Source organism: Chiloscyllium plagiosum, unplaced genomic scaffold (genome assembly GCF_037043375.1).
Source record: "Chiloscyllium plagiosum isolate Xiang-an unplaced genomic scaffold, Cpla_swu_hap1 HiC_scaffold_8, whole genome shotgun sequence".
Lineage (NCBI taxonomy): Eukaryota > Metazoa > Chordata > Chondrichthyes > Orectolobiformes > Hemiscylliidae > Chiloscyllium > Chiloscyllium plagiosum.
In genome coordinates, this window is record NW_028270146.1 from 19,783,321 (window position 1) to 19,805,463 (window position 22,143).

Below are 22,143 nucleotides of genomic sequence, written 5' to 3' on the forward strand. Positions count from 1 at the left end.
CTGCACTGATTGTCTGAAGAGCCTAACCCTGTAACCTCTGCACTTCCCATGGCAAATGCATGGACACGACAAATAATTTAGCACGGCAAATCCACATAACTTGCAGATCTTTGGAATCAAGGACTTTAAACTGTATATAACTTTCATAGTGGACACTATACCCCTTTAAATTTATACCATTATATAGGTAATGTTTAACATAGGCTCTTCGTTTTTTTTCAGGGTTAACAGAATATAAAATTGCTAATTCTTTCATTCAACAAAACTTTGTAATTGGCTCCCTATTATGGCAGCCACTAGGTAACTACACTTTTGTCAGACAGGGATAGTTGTGTGCTAAAATGAATGTAAAACTGTTGTTACAACCAAATGTAGAGGCTGAAAAGAGGAAACTGACTCATCATCCTTTACCTGGTTATAACAGGGGTCATATGTAGACCAGACCAGGTAAGGTGGCAGATTATCTGCCCTAAAGGACACCAGTGAACCAGACAGGCTTTTATGGCAATCAGGTACTTTCATAGACACTACCACCAATATTGGTTATTCATTCCAAATCCAACTCAATTTACATTCCCTAGTAACCATGGTGGGTTTTGAACCCCTGTCTCCTGATCAGTAATCAAAGCCTCGGAATTACTTGTCTGTTAACATAATTTGCATCTTATCATACCTCAGGAACTGAATGATTTGTTTGAAAATAAAGTTGGAGAGAAAATTACTTCTCAATTCTTGGCCAAAAGTTGAATGTTGGGGGCAAAAGATAATTATTTGTAAATGTCCTCAGCATTAGAAAACACTAGAGGTGAAAATGTTACTTAAACAGAAACCAGACATATGGTTTTCTAATTAGAATTTTAGTTCAACTCTCTCACATCAATTCTAACATGGTTAATTATTTGTTCTCTATATATAGGTAAAGTGACCATAGTCCTCCTGATCCTTAGGGTTGCTTTCTCATCAGAAAAGATAATTTGTGATGTTTAACCAGAGGGTCACCACATTCAACTGAGGGGCATGATTGACAAGGTGGGACCTCAGCCGATGCAGGAATTCAACCCATGTTGTTAACATCTCAGACCAGCCAACTGAGTGACTGGCCATTTACGTAACTGAGTAGAATATCTAAATAGATCCTATGACCAGTGCAGAACTAGAAAGAGACATGCACTCTTCCAACCTCAGTCATAACATTAGTAAAATGCAACATTTTACCAACGAACACATAAGAAGGTTAAAGTACCAAAATATCCCATTCTACTGCAACTGCAGACTGATAGTGATACAAACAAGTTACCTTTGTAGTAAATAGAGTATCAACATCTTTCCAAGCCTTTAGTTTGGCACGAGCTGCGAGTGTAGTGAGCAAGAACTGCTTGTCTGAAATCTGAAACACATGCAGAAATAATTTTCTGCTGCACACAAATATATCCAGATTCTAACGATTCAACACAGGATAAAGTGCATCTACAAATAATAGTCTATTCGAACCTCTTGACTTTTCTGAAACAGAAACAATTAAAAGGTGTTCAGTTTGACCTTATTAGCACTTATTTTTGGAATTCCAATTCAAGAAGCCCAACATTTGCATTCACACCATAAGGTACAAGATAAAGGAGCAGAAGCAGGCCATTCAGCCAGAGCTTGCTCTGCCATTCAATGAGATAATGCTGATCTAATAATCCTCAACGTCACTCTCCTATCATTTCGACTTGATTCGTTTACTGATTAAAAATCTTGCATCTCAGCCTTGAATCTACGTAATAACCCAACTGCTACAGCCCACTGTGATGAGAAATTCCATATTTTCACCACACACACACAGAAGAAATTACTCGTCAATTGTGTCCTAATTGGTTGACTCTTCACTCTGAGATTGTGCCCGCTGATTCTAGAGTCCCTCATGAGGGGAATCTTCTCTCCAATCATTCTATCAAACCCTCTCAAATCTTATATGTTTGAATAAGATCTCTTCTCAGTCCACTAAACCTCCATACCCATAATGAACTTCGTGAACCTTCTCTGGACTGCCTTCAATGCCAAGATATGTTTAAAAGGATAAAACTGTTCAGAATATTCTCAGTGCCTATAACTAATGCCTTGCACAATTTATCATGGCTTTCCTATTTTTATAGTTCATTCCCTTTGAAATAAAAACCAACATTCCATTTGCCTTCCTGATTACCTGCTGAACTTCTATTCTAGCTTTTTGTAATTTATGTACAAGGACTCTGAAATCCTTCTGTAGTGTTGCTTTCTGCAGTCCCTCTTCATTTAAATGATATTCAGCTCTACTCTTCCTGCCAAAGTGTATAATATCACATTTTCCCACATTATATTCCAACTGCCAAGCATTTGCCCACCAATCTGTCAAAATCCCTCTGTACTCTTTGTGTCATGATCACCATTTGTCTTTCCACTTATTTCTGTGTCATCCACAATTTGGCTATCATACATTCACTTTCCTCATCCACGTTGATATATAGTGTAAATAATTGAGGCCCCAGCACTGATATTTGTGCACTCCACTAGTTACAGGTTGCCATCTGAAAAGTCCTGCTTTATCACAACTCTGTCTTCTATTAGTTAGCCAATTCTATATCCATGCTAATATACTACCTCCAACACAATGGACACTTACCTTAATAATTAGCCTAATGTGTGGTATCTATCAAACAGTTCCTGAAAATCCAAATATATTACATACATTGCTTCTCTTATCCTTATCCTGCTTGTTACCTCCTAAAGAATTTGAATAAATTTGTCAGGCATGATTTTCTCTTTGTGAAGACATGCTGACTCTGCTTGATCATATTAAGTATTTCTAAATAATCCATTATATCTATTATAATAAACTGTAACATTTTGCCAATAAAACATTGTTAAGCTAACTGGCCAATAACATACTAAACTAACTTACCTTCTTTTGTCTCCCTTTTTGAATAAAACATTACATATTAACTTTCCCAATCTTCTAAGACTTTTCCAGAATCTAAAGATTCTTCGAAGATTTTACCAGTGCATCCACTATCTCTGTCGCTACTTATATTATAGCTACAATGGTAAAAACTGTATGATTGACACATATATTGTTGCCAGTTTGGATTTCAAAATAGTGACATATAAGTGCTGATTACTTCTATGAACAGTATTCTTAATTTTGAAAAGAATAAGGTCAGAGACACCTTTGAAGTGGTGCTTTAAATTCAAAGCTTTGTCTGAGGGCAACTGACTGTGGACCCTTGTGCTGTTAATAAAAAGATGGTTATACTATTGGGTTTATAACAAGCAGAACAACAGCCATTAGGTTTGTTTTCAGTTCAAAAGAATCTAGGATGAGCAATTTTTTTTAAGAGTTCAGTTAGAAGCAAGAATTTCAGTTCAGTTCAGAAGACACCAAAATAGAGTTTTTGAGCCAGTTTAATTTCTTTCCTAGGATTAGTTGAGGCCCGTTCAAACACCAGTTAAGCCAGCACAAGAATTTAGTTTTGGAAATAGTGAGGACTGCAGATGTTGGAAAGTCAGAATCAATAAAGTGTGGAGCTGGAAAAAGCACAAAAGGTCAAGCACCATCAAACAATCCCCTGGTCATCTCCTCCACCACATCCTGAAATACACCCGCTACTACATCCACGTGTCCTTCCTTAGCACCTGCCTATATAGTCAGCTTATCCCCCCGAGACTTCAGACAGACTCCCTTGCTCCTCTGATGCTGCTTGACCTGCTGTGCTTTTTCCAGCTCTACACTTTATCATCTCCAAGAATTAAGTTTGTCAAACTTTGAACCCAAGAGTACGTGGTTAAAAATCTGCAGGTTTTCAGAAGTGAGAAAGTTTAGGTTATCAGATTTGTGGACTAGTTTCGTCATCAGATTTGGAAAGGACCAAAAATTGTCTGCACAGTCCACAGCACAGAAACTGTCAGGAGTCAGTTAGAACTATAAAGAAATACAGGGAGTAATCTCTCTATAATAGATAATGTTGAGAAACAGGTTGAAATGTTGTTTTGTAATATGTTTTCAGATCATTCTAACTGTGGTACACTTTTAGATAGCTTGTTTCTTGTTGAAATTTTTTCTTTTGTGTTATAAATTGCTGTTCTATTAAAGAAAATCAAAAGTTCTGTGTGAATATGTTTCAGTAATTAACAAAAACTACAAAGCCAGGTTTCATTTTGGAATCTGATGCCCTATAGTATCATCAGCTGAGACCTCAGTAACACACATGGTATATGTTCTTCTCCTCAACCGCAACTCAAAAACAGAAGCCATTACAAGTGGATCTCCTAGCACAAATCTGTCCTGACTGCTTAACCACTGTGCTGCTACCTCTGCTATGGAACAGGATATACTGGAGGATGGTGATGATGGTTTCTGGGGCATTATCTGTAAAGTACAATTCCAGGAGTATGATAATTCAGTTTTGGCTTGACTAGCTCGTAGGACAGTTCTCTTGAATTTTGTCCGAGATCCCCAGATGTTATAAGGAAGATTCTGTGAGATGTAGAGAGCTATATGTGATGTTGCCATTTCCTGTGCCTTGGGTAACCCCGAGTTGTCCATCCGGTTTCACTTTTCTCATTTTGACAATAGAATGAAATGACATTATGACAATATTCTGATGATTATTCATTCTTGGGTGACCTCAAAAGGAAGAAGACATTCATCACTTGAAAGGAATGTCACTGAATTTATACACATAAAACTGAGGGGGGCTTGGAGAAATTCCAAGCATTTTCTATTCATGGATTAAATAGGGAGGTTGGAATCAGTGATGAGGTAGGTCGTATGTGACCAATGAAACACAAACACTACCTGGGACCAACATGTTACTCAATGAATGCTTGACTGTATAGTACTTACTTTGAAAGTTTTTTTCAAATTGGCTGGACTACTGAATGTTCCCTACAAAAGAAACAAAATGAGAACACCGTTAGGATCACAAATATTCACTTTTAAACAAGAACCACAGCATTTCATGATTTAATGATACTCTCTATCACAGTAGCAGCACCAGCAGAGGTATTCTGACCTCCCCTTCTATGTTTATCTTCAATCTTAAAACAGCTGTGTCAATTTACATAATCTGAACAAGAGTGGTAGCCTTATTCTGTGTTCCATCTGATGTTACAGCAATACATTTTACTATTTTTTGTTATGAAGTTGAAGGTGAGTGCTGTATCTTTAAGAGAGTGCGAAGGCTGTTTTGCACTAAGAGCTTGCAGGCACATGTCATGTGACTGACCAGCAGTCTCAGAGTGTATTAGAAAAATGAAAATATGTAACATTTGACTGTGAAACAAATACCTGACTTTTGGTTGCTATGTTTTCACAACAGTTTGAATTTAACCAATCACTTTAAATTATGCCCCATGATACTAAAACCCAATCAAATTTGAATTTAATTGTTTTGTCAACATTGAGCCAATGAGATGATCCAATATTTGGAGTATATAAAAACCAGCATTTTGAGAGTTAGTCAGAGAGAGCAACCAACTGCCATTGTCAGTGTAAAGGCCAGCCGAACACTCTCTATCAAAGGTACCTTTTTCATATGAAACATCTTTGCAGCAAAAGACCGAAGACGACGACCCAAGGATACCTATAGCCAGAGGAAGGAAGACACCAGAGACGGCCACTGTGTCTGGTTTTGAAAATTAAGTTGATGCACTTTTAATAGGGACTTTTATTAGATCAGTATATTGTTATAGAGTGAGAAGCAGATAACAAGCATTTAAAAGAAAAAAGGTTTAGATCTGTAAATAGTTGTTGTTTAATGTTCACTTTTAGAGTTAAAGAGTAAATTGATATTTTTTCTTTAAATAGTGAAAGTTGGGAGTTCTCTGTCACTCATACTTTGACAGATGATAAGGGGAGGTGAAGTTTTCTGGGTGTTTGGTTTAATTAGCAGAAGGGTTCACTGCCGTGTCGTAACAGTTTGATCCTGCAAAAAGTTACACCAATGAATGAAATATCTCACAAGTATACCAAGTTCTTTTTATGTGTTCATGTTGCTATGAATTGATGTGTTAATAAAGTAACATTAGTTTGTGAATCTGTAGCTGACATTTCTGAAGGCTTCAGGCAAAAGGAAATTAGCTAACTTACTCACTGGTGTGCAGCATTCCAACTGCAATCAGAGTGATTTGTGCAATGTTTTAAAAAATATTCACCCTGGGATGAAGGCCATGTTGTCAAGACTCAGTTTAGCATCAGTCACCAAGCACCCTGAGAAGTCAGTGATGAAATCCCCCTCAAATACTGTAGTACATCTTGTGAGGATTCTCTGAGAATAATGTGAAGAAGGGATTTCAGTGATGTTTACCCAGTGAAGATTAACTAGGGACAGCACAGAGTATGGAGGTCATGGTGAATTCAAAAGGTGCTGCTGCACCTTTCACTGGTGGTAATAACTGGGAAAGAACTGGTAACAAACTTTAATCTGAATGCTGTATATCTGTTCATTGGTGATAATGCCTCAAAAAAAGGTAGGTATCTAAATTTACTGCTAAAGTGAAGTTGAAAAGAAGGTGTTATAAATTCATTTGATGCTTTCAGACCAGTGTTACTTTATTGCCAGGCTGTGGTGTAAAATTCCAAGCAGTGGAATGTGGTGAAACGGTTAAAAATTATGTCCCAATACATGTGTGAATCTAACCGGAATGGAGGTGTTGCTTAGTCCCGTGTGAATCTTCTTATCTGTATGTAACCAGAATGGAATGTGTTTTTTAGCCTTGCTCTGCTGTTCACATGAATGTTTATATCTGGAAAAGAGTATATCAGCTGGAAAAGTCTCCAGTTCGGTGAGTCTGCTCCGGGGTTACGTTTAACCGCCGAGCGTGGGTTGTTGGCAACCGCTCTACGAGAACTGACGGCTCCCAGTTTTGGTAACATGTAGAGTGAGTATAAGCCAGACCCGTTCTGGCGACGCTGCGGGGAATAAAATGCCCATATTCTAGCAGACTCGCCTCTTGGTCGTTTGTTCTGTGTCAGACTACTCTCCTACGAACCTGACCTTGAGAATTTTTTAAAACACAGGCAAAATGAGTAACTTTATTTCTGCATACATTTATTTGAGGATGGTGTGGGTTAATTTATGCTCATTATCCAAACGTATACCTGCACTGATGGAATTGAGGCTTTGACTCGAGGTGATAGTATTTCTATTCAAAACACTGCAAAGCAATTCCTTCCAACTATCAACTTTATCGCATTTAATATACATATACATATAAGAAACGACTCACTTCAGATTCCCCGTAATGATAAAAGCAGGAATAGTAAAGTGTTGTGACTAGCGGCATGAGGAGGATGGAGGCTTTCCTGGGATGTTTTCTGAAGACCTCCATTTGTCCAGATGCCTCAATGCGTTTGTCATTCTCCTGAAAAATACAAAGCAATCTGTGACTCTAAATGCAGTTTCGCATTTAATACATCCACAGTTAGGCTGAGTTACAAAGGAAATTAGACATATGAAATGCTCTATTTTTATTTTGCAGTTTGCTGTTCAGCTAAAGTCACTGCTTCATCACTGGATTGTATACTCAGGCCTTAGGAAATATACAATAGCCCTGTTTTTGCGATCAGTGGCAAAGGAGCAGGAGCTGCCTTGACAAAGTCAATTGCTGCCTGCAAAGGTTTGCAGGCTTTTGAGCATTGAATCACTATCATCAGGACTCTGACACAATGTGGCCATCTCTATAAAGATCTGTGGAATGTTAATGTAGGAAAAGCAACGTTTAGCATTTGCAACGAATTGGATTTAATAATCTCCAGTCAGACATGACCCTCTCTCACTAGTATCCTCACATACGGATGAGGAAGGACACCACTTCGACTGGGACAACACATCCATCCTAGGACAAGCCAAACAAAGACATGCACGAGAATTCCTAGAAGCTTGACATTCCAACTGCAACTCTATCACAAACACATCGAGTTAAACCCCATCTACCACCCCCTGAGAAAAGGAACAGGAAGTGACTTCACCACAGGAAATGACATCACCAACCCAAAGAAACCCAAACATATAAATAATAATAAGGAATGTTTAGCATTTCTTCACCTGAGGCCCACTGAAGATGTTACCTAGTAGGGTAAATAAACATCTGGAAATGAACCTTCCAGCTCAGCGAGCAAACCTACATCCAAAACCTCAACCTGAGCCACAAATCTTCTCAAAGTTCCAGTCAAATACTCCAAGTTTAAACCAAGAAGTATAAATCAGGAATTATAAATTACATTTAAATTAAAAAGCAAAATAAAAAGATTTAAAGATAGAAATAAACAAGACATGAATAAAAGAGTGTTATGAAGTTGATGGCGTGTACTGTGCTTTAAGAGAGAGTGAATGCTGTTCTGCACTGAGAGCTTACAAGCACTTATCATATGACCACTAGCAGTCTAAAAGTGTACTGGAAATTGAAAATATGTAACATTTGGCTGTGAAATAGATACCCAAGGTGCTTGCTGTATTGACAACAATTCAAACTTAACCAGATTAAATTACACCCCAGGATACTAAAAGCCAATCGAGTGTGAATTTATTATTTTGCCAACATCAAACCAATGAGACAAACTAATGTTGGGGTATAAAAAAGGCAGGCAGTTTGAAGGTCAGACAGAATAATTGCCATCGAGAAAGACCGAAGATATTGAAACACTCTCTGTCAAAGGTAACTTTTCATATGAAAACTATTTGTAGCAAAAAAAACAACCCAGGGAGATCTTCAGTTGAAGGATGAAAGACACCAAAGTTGACAGCTACTGTGTGGTTTTGAAATTAAGTTATTGGAATTTTAATAAGTGTTTTATTGGAACAGTATGTTGTTATAAAGTTTGGAGACAGGTAATAAGCAGTTAAGGGAAAGGGGGCTTGGAGTTTTGAATAGTTGTTGTTTAATGTTCACTTTTAGAGTTAAAGAATAAATTGATATTATTTTCTTTAAATCATAGGAGTTCTCTGTCACTCATCTTTTAATAGATTGTAAAGTGAAATGAGCTTTTCTGGGTGTTTGGTTTAATTACCAGAAGGGTTCACTGTTGTGTTGTAACAAGAGATAAGAAACAAAAACAAAAGACATCTCCAATAAACTCTGAACAGGTCCATTTTCAGGGCCAGAGGGGTTGAGATTTTATACAATGGGCATGGAGTCATATATAGGCCAGACTATACAAAGACAGCAGATTTCCCCCATAAAGGCAACTGATGAACCAAATGGGTTTTCCCAGCAATCAAAAATAATTTCAAGGTCATCATTATTGAGACAAGATTTATATTCTATATTTAACTAAGATCAAATTCCATCAGTTTCTGTGGTGTATTGCTATTGCTACAATGCTGTCATTTCCCAAACAGCAAAGATTGGAAATATTATATTAGAATACCAATGTTTAATGTAGTCTTCCAGATTTTCTTTTCATTATTTCAACAAAGTCTTTAACTAGAAGCAGGCAGCAGTATGGGTGCCTTCAACTGAGGGGAAGGGAAGGAACAAGTTATAATCCCTTTTCCTGAATAATATATACTGATCCTTTTAATAAGCTGTGTGGTCGTGTGGCTCAACCATGAGAAATAATATATGTGCTCATGAAAAATAATGAATTTGACAAATTCGGAGGGCATTTTGTACTCTATAATCAACCCCAAGAATTAATCCCATTGAGCAGTAGATTTAGCATGTGGTCATTGGCTGATCAGGAACAGTGCTGCTCCTTCCAGGATGGAAATGAGGGAGCACATTGTTGTGCACATGGGCAGAGACCACTAGTGGGTATGGAAACGAGAAACAATGTTGGGTACAGAGAATGTGAACCATGAAATTCAAAAAATAGGGTAACAAAATGTTATCAGAAAAAAGTAAAATTTTCCAAATTGTCCTTACCTCAATAATAATTTGTCTCTCCAGCAGTGTGTAGTGGTCCTTAACAAACGTGGAATCATCATAAGCAAGTGGAAGTCTAAAGATAAAATGTGGAGAGACAGTCATGTGGGATGGCTGTTTTGAAACTTCAAGAATCACCATCTCTTTGGGACTTAATTAAAACAGCTACCCTGGACATAACAATTTGCAAAGAGAATACTTACTCACTGAGTCTTTTGCAATGACATAGATTTAAAAGTAGTAACCAAAAAAGTTTATCATTTATATGGTATCCCACCAAGTTCTTAAAATTCTTTACATATATAACTTAATGAAGTTTATGTTTTGGACTCAACTGCTTGATGAATTTACCTGCCCTTGAAATGCAAGAATATTCAGTCTATCCCATCATGTACCCAACGTGTACAATCCAAGCTGGGAGCAATCTGAGTGTGACCTGAACCCAAAATATTACATCAGAATACAGGGGAAGGAAGGAATCAGAACAAAAGATGGACTCTTTTTCATGATTCCCAAGATGACAGCGATGATAGGGTAGGAAGTGTTTGGGCTATGTGCCCATAAATTCCCACTCTTGCTCTCCTAGCTGGCCACATTCTTCTTTGTTTTTTTTTTGTTTTGTTTCATTTCTTCATTTCTATTTTGTGTCAAAGTTCACCTTTTCTTTTTTTCTGCTGCTGTGGTGGAGAAAGGTAGTTGCAAGGCTGGCAGCATGGTGAATCTGGACGTCCGTTCCTTTTGGCTATAGTGGCTGTGGCTCATCGGTGGCTCTGGTCCATTCCACCTGGTCGTGGTGTGGCGGTTTCAGTAATGGCTACAGCAGTAGTGACGGCATGGTAGTTCCAGTTCATTCGCTGTGGCTATGGCGACAATGTGGTGACTTTGGTGGCGACTGAAGTGGCAACAGCATCAGTGACTTTGTGAGCCCAGTCTGTCCCACCTTGCTAAGGTGGTGATGCTGTGGCTTCAGCATTGGCTTCGGAAGTGGAAGTGTGAAGGGTCTGGTCTGAAAATCCTTGCTTGGAGCCTCAGGGGCAGCTTTGGCGGCCCTTGAGAAAACCAGGAGCCGTGGAGGTAACAACACATGAACTTTGTCCTAACTCTATCTCAATTATTTATTTTTGTAATTTCTGTAATATAAAATGGCACCCGATTGTGGTGATTTATCCACATCTCACTATTTTCATAAATACAGTGACAATAAATTGCTATTCTATTCTATTCCATTCAAAACATTCTACCTAAGGTATCAGATTTGATTTCGGAGCAGATCTCAGCCAGTAGCTGGAGATGATGTCTTGCGATTGGTCACCTGGGGTCAGGAAGAGGGAGAACAAATGGCCAGGGTGCAACAACTTGCATTTCTATAGCACCGTTAACAGAGTTAAAGTAGCTTCGAGGCACTTCACAAGAATGTCACTGGACAAAATCTGACACTAAACCACAAAAGGAGATATAAGGATAAGTAACTAAAGCTTTCATCAAAGTAAAAGAAGTATTTTAAAAGAGGAGAGAAGAAGGCATTTAAATTCAACCTAGTTATCAGAAGGTACTGCTGGTCATGGTAGAGTGATTAAAATTGCAGCCATGATCATATGAAGCCAGAACTGGAGGGGTGCAGAGGATTCTAATACAAGTAGAACATGCTAGAAAGTACAGTTGTGTGAAGATCAAGATTTGCATGCTCAACATAGCCTGCCTCAACTCACACCAATTATAGGGAGTTGGATGAGGTACTTGTTCAAGAGAGATCAAAAAGCCACACTATAGCAAGGGGTCAACATCATCAGGAAAGGAAATAAAGCAGAAAACAGAAACATTAAGCTAGGAATCATGAACTCCAAGCAGAGATTTACAGGCTTCTAATCAGGTACTAGTACATATCTCTTTGGGATACTTACCCAATGCAATTTTTTAAATATTCTGTTTTTTTCACTTGTCCTTTGATATTCAAATGTTCCTTGTACTGCAAGAGCTGTAACAAGAGATGGAACAATTCAACAAAGAGCTGACATAAACAGTATTCAATGAATCCAAACTTTTTTTTTACTATATCTGATCATTTGCTTCAGGTATTATGAGAAAAACATATGGCAGCAAATTAACAACCTTGTGCTCAAAACGCAAACCACTGTGATGACAACTAGAGATCAAGGCAAATAGTGGAATTCTGGAATAAAATCAGAAAATTCTACGAAGTACAAGAGGCACTAAAGAGGGGATAAATATCTTGGGTGAAACTTTAACCCAATGTTTATCCCTTCCGGAGCTGTTTTGTATTCATAAGCCTTCTGGTTTTACACCAAAACTTTTGCAGGTCTCTCCCTTCTGCTGCAAATCAACACTACACGCTCACATACCATCCCATATTTTAATGAGTAATATGCAGGTAACGAATCTGATGCTGGTACGATAGTGTTGCACCAATTTGAATTCTGCTCCAGTCAATGTTTCGACAGGTTAGGTTTAAAATAAAAAAGGATTGATTACCTTGCTGGAATTATATTACAGGTGTCCCAACAGTCACAGGGAGATAGAGGTGCAGGTATGTCAGCAAATCACAGAGATGTGTGAGAAAAACAGGATTATAGTGTAGGGGATTTCAACAACTGAGACGGCCTTAGTGTGAAAGGATTAGACAGGGTGGAATTTTAAAAGTGTATCCAGGAGAATTTTATTGTGCCAGTATGTAGATAGTGGAGTAGTGCGAAACCTAATGCTGGGGAATGAAACTGGTCAAGTAGTTGAAGTTTCGGTGGGTAAGCATTTTGGGGATAGTAACCATATCGCTGTAAATTTCAAAGTCATTATGGAAAGGGATAAGTATAGTGCAGAAGTGTCTAAACTGGGAGAAGACCAATTTCAAAATCATTATACAGGATCTGGCAAACATGGACTGAGAGCAGCTACTTGTCTATGTTTGGAAAGTGGGAAAGAGTAGTGTTGTTAGCATTCTGGGTCAGCATGTTCTTCCCAGAGTGAAGGAAAAGGGCAGCAAGTCCAGGGAAGTCTGGATGGCAAGGGATATAGAGTGCTTGATAAAGAAAAAGGAAGAAGCATATTTCAGGTTCAGTGCATTAAAAACAGGAGGGGAGGTCCTTCAAAGTATAGAGAAGTAGGGGGTTGCTTATAAAGAAGATTAGGGGGCAAAGAGATGCCACAAAATACCTTTTGCAGATGGAATCAAAGAAAACCCCAAGGTTTTTTAGAAGTATACGAAGAATAAAATAATTAGCAGGGATTAGAGACCAAGAAATTCACCAAAGATCCTTAGACAAAGATCCTTCCAAACCCATAACCAATTCCATATAGCAGGACAAGGGCAGCAGGTAATTGGGAACACCACAATCTGCAAGTTCCCCTCCAAGCCACTCACCACCCTGACTTGAAAATATACTACCATTCCCTCCTTACCAGCACTGTAGGTCAATCCACAGCAAGTGGACTGCAGCAATTCAAGGTGGCAGCTCACCACCACCTTTTCAAGGGCAAATAGGGATGGGCTATCAATGCTGGCCAGCCAGCCACACCAAAGTCTCACAAATGAATTTTAAAACAAGGGCAATCTGTGCATGAAGCCAAGGGATGAGGGTGAGGTGTAAATGAATACTTGTCATCTGTATTCACAGAGGAGAAAGACATTGTAACCAGCAATTTCAGTTGGGATGCTAAAGTTCTAAAATTCTTAAGATTAATAAGGAGGAGGTGTTATTAAACATTATAAAGGGCCTAAATGTGCATAAATCCCTAGGGCTGATGTGACATATCCTAGTCTGCTATGGAAAGCAAGGGAGATTGCTGGGACTCTGGTGGATATAATTAATACTTCACTGGCCACAGATGAAGTGCCAGATGACTGGATAATAACTAATGTGGTTTCTCTGTTCAAGAGGGCAGCCAGATAATTACAGACCAATTAGTCTGATGTCAGTGGTAGGAAAATTATTGGAAAAATTCTGAATGTCATGATTTATCAATACTTGGAAAGGCATAGATTAATCAGGGATAGTCAGCACAGATTTGACAGAGGGAGATCCAGTCTGATTAATTTAATTGAGTTTTTGAGAAGGTGACTAAATACATTGATTTGGGTAGTGCAGTTGATTTGGTTTACCTGGACTTCAATAAGGCCTTTAAGAATGTCTCACATGGAAGGCTGATGCAAAAGGTAACAGCCCGCAGGATCCAAGATAGGCTGACATATAGGAGAAAAAGGGTGACGCTGGAGTGTTGTTTTTGTAATTAGAAGCCTGTGACCAGCGGTGTACCACAGGGACTGGTGCTGGGACTTGTTATGTACAGTAACGACTTGGATATGAATGTTTAAGGTATACGTATTAAGTGTGCAGAGGACACTAAAAATGGTAGCATTGTTGATACAAAGGAGGATGGTCTCAGGCTACAGTCTAATATTGATCCACTGGTAACTTGGGCACAGCATTGGCAAATGGAATTTAATCCCATTAAGTGCAAGGTGATGCATTTTTGGAAGTCTGATAAGGGAAGAATATACACGACAAATGGGCGGCACGGTGGCACAGTGGTTAGCACTGCTGCCTCACAGCGCCAGAGACCTGGGTTCAATTCCCGCCTCAGCCGACTGACTGTGTGGAGTTTGCACGTTCTCCCCATGTCTGCGTGGGTTTCCTCCCACAGTCCAAAGATGTGCTGGTCAGGTGAATTGACCATGCTAAATTGCCCGTAGTGTAAGGGGCAGGGGTAAAATGTAGGGGAATGAGTCTGGGTGGGTTTGCACGTTGGTGTGGACTTGTTGGGCCGAAGGGTCTGTTCCCACGCTGTAAGTAATCTAATCTAATCTAATCTAATCTAAAAATGGTAGATACCTAGGTCCCTCAGGAATACTGAGGAACGAAGGGACCTTGATGACCTTCAGGGTCCATAGATCCCTGAAGCTGTCAGTACAGGTACAAAGGGTGATGAAGAAGGCATGTCGGATGCTTGTCTTCATTAGCTGGGACATAGAACATATGGACAAGGAAATCTTGCGACAACTTTATAAAACATTGTTTAGGCCACAAATTGCGGTTGTGGTTGTCACACTATTGGAATGACATGATTCCACTGGAGAGAGTAGAAAGGAAATTCACCCAGAACTTATGGGCGGCACGGTGGCTCAGTGGTTAGCACTACTGCCTCACAGCGCCTGAGACACAGGTTCAATTCCCGCCTCAGGCGACTGACTGTGTGGAGTTTGCACGTTCTCCCCGTGTCTGTGTGGGTTTCCTCCGGGTGCTCCGGTTTCCTCCCACAGTTCAAAGATGTGCAGGTCAGGTGAATTGGCCATGCTAAATTGCCCGTAGTGTTAGGTAAGGGGTAAGTGTAGGGGTATGGGTGGGTTGCGCTTCGGCGGGTCGGTGTGGACTTGTTGGGCCAAAGGGCCTGTTTCCACGCTGTAATGTAATGTAATCTAATCTAATCTAAACTTGCCTGAGGTGAAAAGTCTCAGCTACGAGGAAGATTTATTTTCCTTAGAGCAGAGGAAGCTAAGGGAGGATCTAATTGAGGTATACACAATTATGAAAGGCATATAACAGAGTAGATTGTAAGAATCATTTCCCCGTGGCAGACATGTCTAAGGCTAGACGGCATTAGTTTAAAGTGAGGAGCAAGTAGTTTAGTGGAGATCTGAAAAAACATTTATATGGAATGTGCTGCCTGTGAGATGGAGGTTAGGTACTCTTGCAATACTTAAGAACATCTGGATGAACACAAACTGCAAAGCAAAGTAGGCTACAGAGCAAGTTGTTGGGGCCAGTTTGTTAGATATATTCAGGATGGAGCTGGACATGGCCCTTGTAGCTAAATGGAGCAAAAGATATGGAGAGAAAGCGGGAGTGGGATACTGAAATTACATGATTAGTCATGTTTGTATTGAATGGTGGCACAGGCTCTAAGGGCTGAATGGTCTACTCCTGCACCTATTTTCTATGTTTCTAAGTGCAGCTAAGTAAGATTAATGTAGCACGGCTGGCACAGACATGTAGGGCTGAAAGGCCTGTTTCTATGTGGCATGACTCTCTCTATGAGGTAATTTAGTCATTCCTTATAGTATTTCGTGGGTAAAAGATCACATCGGGTTAGGAACGTTTGACTTATAAAAGTTATTAATGGGATGCCACTTAATTACAGGACAGTTGCGGGATTAAATAACAACTGGGAATCCTTCATTATCGTACCTCTGGGCCTGGATTCAGTTTCAGCCCAGGCCCAAAGACATGGCCATTATCTCTCTCTGTCAGTTTATTGGCATATCAGTTCATTGAAATCACTTATTGTTCATTTTTACTGGGAAAACCTCCTTTAGAATGACTGTGTAGGAATTTAAAATATCACAGCAAAACAACAGTGACATAGTCACTTTAGCCACTCGAGGTGTGAAGCCACAATACATTGTTGAGAAGGTTATACAACCTCACTAATGCTGCACTAAACCTGGGGGTGTTCAATGGGAAAGTATAGAGGAGGATTTGACTGTGCATTTTACATTTCATTTTAATTCACTCTTGTGACGTGAGTGCCACAGTCTTTGATTATTCATGTCTAGGTCCCTCAAAAAATTGGTGGTGACAAGCAGATCTCTTTTTGAAGCCCAGCAGCATTTTATTAGAATATGGCAGTTAAGAGTCCATCAAGTCAGTGTGGGACTGGCGTCATATATAAGCAAGTCAAGGTATGGATAGCAGGTTTATTTTTCTACAGGATATTAAAATAATCTTACAACTCCATGGTCACATGCCAGCTCCGTATTTCCAGATCTTTTAAATTAAATTTATATTTTCTGGATGACCACAACACCATCGCACCCCAAAACAGTTACTAGACTCAATTGGTGAATGTATGAGTGGATCGTACAGAGCTCTATTCTGTATCGCTAAGCTGCACCATACTTACTGCAGCCTCTTCTGTTCTTCCCAGAACCCTGCATTTAAAAAAAAAGTAGACTTTTAATGTCACTTTGCTTACCATTTGCAGAGATTTTATCCTTATTTAACCTTGCTTCTTTATCTACTTTTGAAGCTGTCACTTATTGCCACACTAATGTCATCTGGCAAAAGCTCATTCTATCCCTACCCGATAATGACTAGATATTGATCACGAGTGGGAATCCTGGCTAATACCACGTTACCTTTCCTATTCCTGAGGCCCATTCAAGCATCTTGGTGCTTCCTTACTTCAGATCAGCTGCAGTGAGACTGGGAGTCAAACTTATCTAACTTGCTGCTTTCTTTACATTTATCATTCCTTTTCCATTCTTTGCCTCCATCCCAGACACAGACAGCCTTTGAGTGATTGAGTGTGGGGTGGAACGGGAGTTTTTCTAATAGCTTGCCCTTTTGCCAAGTTACCCATTGTTCTCAATTTTGGCCATAAGCTCCTGATCTCTAAGAGCTCATTTATTTGCACAATTTCTTGTTAACCTGTGTTCATTTGAATTAGTCTTTTATGCTTTATTCTCAGACTGATTGTATTCCAAAAATGAACAAGAACAGCAGAATACAAAAAGGCCTCCTTACTTGAGCACCTCCAACAGTAGTTTCTGTTCCCCCGTCTCTTTCAGATAGTAGATAAAATGTTGTAGGGCAACCTGCCGGTACTCCAGCTCTCGAAATAATACTTCTACAATACACACAAATCCAGATAGGCATGGCAAATTGCCAACACACAAAATACGTTAGTTACTGAATTATACAACTTTTTTTGAAAAGTGCTCTTACCATCAGCGTTCTACCAGAGAAAAGTCAGTTTAACCTTAAAAATACATATTAATCAATTTCCTTTTTGTTAGATGTAAAACCACAAAATGTCACAACATGAAAACGCCATTTGTGCCCTCACAGTTGCCAACTCTCAAAAAGAGCTATTCATGTCATCCATTCCTCTCCACAATACCTGTTCCATTTTTTGCTCTTTTCAAATATTTACTCTTCTCCCCTTTTAAACATTAACTTGAATTCTGCTTCCACCCACATTCAGTAGTGAAAATGTCTTTTAACTATGTCTGTTTCAACCGCCTGAGAGAGGTTATGATATGTCTGCTGCACAGAGGATACCAATCAGTCAAATGTGCCTGTACAAGCTTCTTATGACAGCAATCTAATCCCTTTGTTCTGCATTTATCCCGTAATATTTTAAAATACTCATCAATCTTCTAAAAGTTAAATGGATCTCTGATTCAATCACACCCTGTAGCAACATATTTCACACTTTAATAATTTCCTCTAAAAAAAATGTCCTGGCTTCTGTCCTTAATCTCATTGACAATTATAATTTATGACTCTTTCTCAATGCTTTCTTGACCAGAGGAAATTGTATTTCCTTGCTTCATCAGAAATACTTCAGAATTTTAATAACCTCTATTGTTTCTACTCCGCCTTCTCCATGTCAATTGAAAAGGTTCTCAGTATCTGAAGCCTCTCTCAAAGAATGAAAAAGCACAGGGTGCTATTTAGCCATCATGCCTGCGCAAAATGGTTTCCTGGGTGTTATGTATATTTATTCTTGAATTCTGTGGATATAATTTCCACTATGAGTGCAAATTGCTCTCAAGATTACACCATAAATGCTGCAGATTTATTCTATGTTCAAGATTTTACTCAAACTCCTCTGTATACTTGGAAAATGGTCCATGAATCAGCACAATTGGGCAGCACTTTAAAATGCTATAGCTTTTCAAATAATGTTCCCCGAAGTATTTCGAAGTGATAATCTGGTGTTGTTTTATTGATATAACTGAAAATTGGTTTATTACCAAATATAAACATTTGAGTTCCACCACCTGTAAATAGCCAGATTTTAAAGAACTGAAATTCGTAAAAACTATACAGAGCCACTTACTAGTTTCATTGGTGTAATGCAAACGGTTTCAAAAGAAATTAAATATTTTAATACATACCAGCTTTTTAAAAACCTGCTTATCTCTGCTCTTGCACACAAAATTAAAACTAAGAATCACCTTGAAGGCCAGAAAAGTGGAGAGATTATTGAAAACTCACAATGTCGATTAATTCAATCTGGGACAGCCAATTTGTGGGTGGAGTTGATTTCCAGCTAAAATTTCTTTAAGACAGTGTTAAGTTTTAGTTGATTTTAAGTTTAAGGAAATGCCAATCCTGCTCAATGCCAGTTACGTTTCTGTAACTTAAGCACCCTGAGATATTTCATTCCTTTAAAGGCACTATATAAATGGAAGCTGTTGTGTTGACACAATGCTGATTTGATCAATTTTGGGTGATTCACTGGAATTTGGCTGGAAATAACTGTCACCTAGGTAAAACTCCAGCTTGAAGTTTCAGTTTATGCTTGTACAGAGAACTGACAGCACCATCTAGGGGTAAAACAAAAACTTGCAATGTAAGTTTCAATTTAACTCGTAGTAGTGCCATTGTGTGGAGGAAGTAGGATTAGCAATTATCACTAGTGTTAACAACACTACTGATTGACTTCAGTAATGGAGCATTGCAGCATGACAATTCATGGCAAGGTAGACATTTCCATGAGATATGTGGTCACATGATTGGAGGTACTGGCTTAGAAAAGATTGATGATGAAGGTTGCTGGCTTAAAGTCCTGCAACTCCCTTACAAACAGCATTGTATCTTAACTTATGCCAGAAGAATTGCAGTGGGTCAAGGAGGCAATTCAGCATCACCTTCTCTTTGGCAGTAAGTAATACACAACAAATGCTGGCCAAGCCAGCGCTAACCACATCCTCAAACAACTTACATGAAAGAGTCCTGAATTTAAGGTTAAGCATTTGAGGTAATTAATTAGGAAAGAGATTATTATTAGTTTGAAATATTCATATAATCCTCTTTCAAATAGTGTGTGGTGCCGGAAAAGCACAGCAGGTCAGGCAGCATCCAAGGAACAGGAGAATTGACGTTTCAGGCATAAACTCTTCATCAGGAATGAGGTGGGCGGAGCACCTGAGAATAAATAGGAGGGTGAGGGTGGGGGTGGGGGAAGGTAGTTGGGAAGGCGATAGGTAGATGCAAGTTGGGGGTGATGGGGATAGGTCGGGGTGGTGCCAAGTTGGAGGGTGGGTTTTGGAATGAGGTGGGGGGAGGGGAAATAAGGAAACTGGTGAAGTCAACGTCAATGCCGTGTGGTTGGGTTCCAAGGTGGAAGATGAGGCGTTCTACCTCCAATCGTCGGGTGGCTTGAATTTGGTGGTGGAGGCCGCCCAGGGCCTGCATATCCTTGGGGGAGTGGGAGGGGAAGTGGGAGGGGGAGTTGAAGTGGTCAGCCACAAGGCGGGAGGGTTGTTTGGTGCTTGTGTCCCAGAGATGTTCCCTGAAACATTCCACAGGTTGGCATCCTGTCTCCCTAATGTAGAGGAGATCACATTGATGGACACTGTAGATGAGGCGTTTGAAAATGCAGGAAAATCTCTGCCAGATGTTGAAGATGTTGAGAATGGGGCCTTGAATGGAGGTGATGGGGGAGGTATGGGCACAGGCTTTGCACCTCTTGTGGCGGCAAGGGAAGGTGTGGGCCCAATGAGGGAGTCGCGGAGGGAATGGTCTCTGCGGAATGCAGAGGGGTGGAGAGGGAAATATATCTCTGGTGATGGGGTCTGATTGTAGGTGGCAGAAACAGCGGAGGATAATGCGCTCTATGGCAGAAATTGTGGTGGATAATGCGCTATATGGCAGAGGATAATACGTTGTATTTCGCAACCCACAATCAGACCCACCACCAGAAATATATTTTTGTCGCCTCCCCAAACTGCATTCTGCAGAGATCATTCCTTCCACAAGTCCCTTGTTAGGTCCACCTCCATCAACCCATGCCAAACCACCCTCCACTCTCAACACTTTCCCTTGAGGCACATTAGGTGTAAAACCTGCGCCCGCACCTCCCCCATTACCTTCATCCAAGGCCCCAAAGGATTCTTCCATATCCAGCAGAGATTTTCCTGCACAATGGGGCAGCACAGTGTTTAACACCACTGCCTCACAGCGCCAGGGACTTGGGTTCGATTTCCGCCTCAGATGACTGTGTGTGTGGAGTTTGCACATTCTCCCCATGTCTGCATGGGTTTCCTCCAGGTGCTCTGGTTTCCTCCCACAATCCAAAGATGCACAGGCCAGGTTAATTGGCCATGCTAAACTGCCCATTGTAATAGGTGCATTAGTCAGGGGTACCCATAGGGTAGGGGAATGGGTCTGGGTGGGTTACTCTTTAGATGGTCAGTGTGGACTTGTTGGCCCAAAGGGCCTGTTTCCATACTGTAGGGAATCTAATCTAATCTAATCATCCAAACACCTCATCTACTGTGTCCGTTGCTCTTGATGTGATCTCCTCTACATTGAGGAGACAGGACACCAACTCGCAGAATGTTGCAGGGAACATCTCTGGGACGCGTGCATCAAACAACCCCACTGTCCTGTGGCCAACTCCCTCTCCCACTCTACCAAGGACATGCAAGTCCTGGGCCTTCTCCATCACCAAATCAAAGCCACCTGACCACTGGAGAAAGATCGCCTCATCTTCTGCTTTGTGACCCTCCAAACACATTGCATCAAGGTAGATTTCACTAGTTTGCAAATCTCCCCTCCCCCACCTCATCCCAGATTCAACCCTCCAACTTGGCACTGTCCTCTTGAACTGTCCTACCTGTCCATCTTCCTTACCACCTATCTGCTCCACTATCCTCTCAGACGTGTCACCATCACACACCCCCCTCACTTGCATCGACCTATCACCTTCCCAGCTACCATCCCCCCAGCCCCGCTCCCTCCCATTTATCTCTCAGCCCCCTTCCCCCACCGCCAACATTCCTGACGAAGGGCTTACTCCAGCTCTATAGATGCTGCCTGACCTGTGCTTTTCCTGCACCACACTTTTCGATTCTAATCTCCAGCATCTGCAGTCCTCACTTTCTCTCTATCAAGTAAGTGAAACACAGAAAACAAGAACAGGACCGGGCTCTTCAAGCCTGCCCCACCATTCATTGTGATCATGGCTGACCATTCATTTCAGTATCCTGTTCCTGCTTTCTTCCCATACCCTTCATCCCTTTTAGCCTAAGAACTATATCTAAGTCCTTCTTGAAAACATTCAATGTTTTGGCCTCAACCACTTTCTGTGATAGAGAATTTGAAATCTCACCACTCTCTGAAGAAATTTCTCGTCAAATCAGTTTTAAATGGCCTAACTGTATTTTTAGACTGTGACTCCCTCCAGTCATAGGGAACATCCTTTCACTTACTCTGTCTGGTCATGTTAGAATTCGAT

General features: G+C 40.2%; 1 protein-coding gene across 2 annotated transcripts in view; it reads right to left on the reverse strand.

Annotated features, from left to right (window-relative positions):
- vipas39 (VPS33B interacting protein, apical-basolateral polarity regulator, spe-39 homolog) overlaps positions 1–22,143 on the reverse strand; it is a 62,402-nt gene that overhangs the window by 9,550 nt on the left and 30,709 nt on the right. For both annotated transcript variants that reach the window (XM_043697060.2, XM_087989631.1), the window contains exons 10-16: positions 17,418–17,520; positions 16,795–16,822; positions 11,784–11,857; positions 9,883–9,958; positions 7,246–7,380; positions 4,862–4,903; positions 1,298–1,387 (exon numbers count right to left, since the gene is read on the reverse strand). In XM_043697060.2, the coding sequence (XP_043552995.2) occupies positions 1,298–1,387; positions 4,862–4,903; positions 7,246–7,380; positions 9,883–9,958; positions 11,784–11,857; positions 16,795–16,822; positions 17,418–17,520 (548 nt within the window). The remainder of the gene's footprint in view (positions 1–1,297; positions 1,388–4,861; positions 4,904–7,245; positions 7,381–9,882; positions 9,959–11,783; positions 11,858–16,794; positions 16,823–17,417; positions 17,521–22,143) is intronic.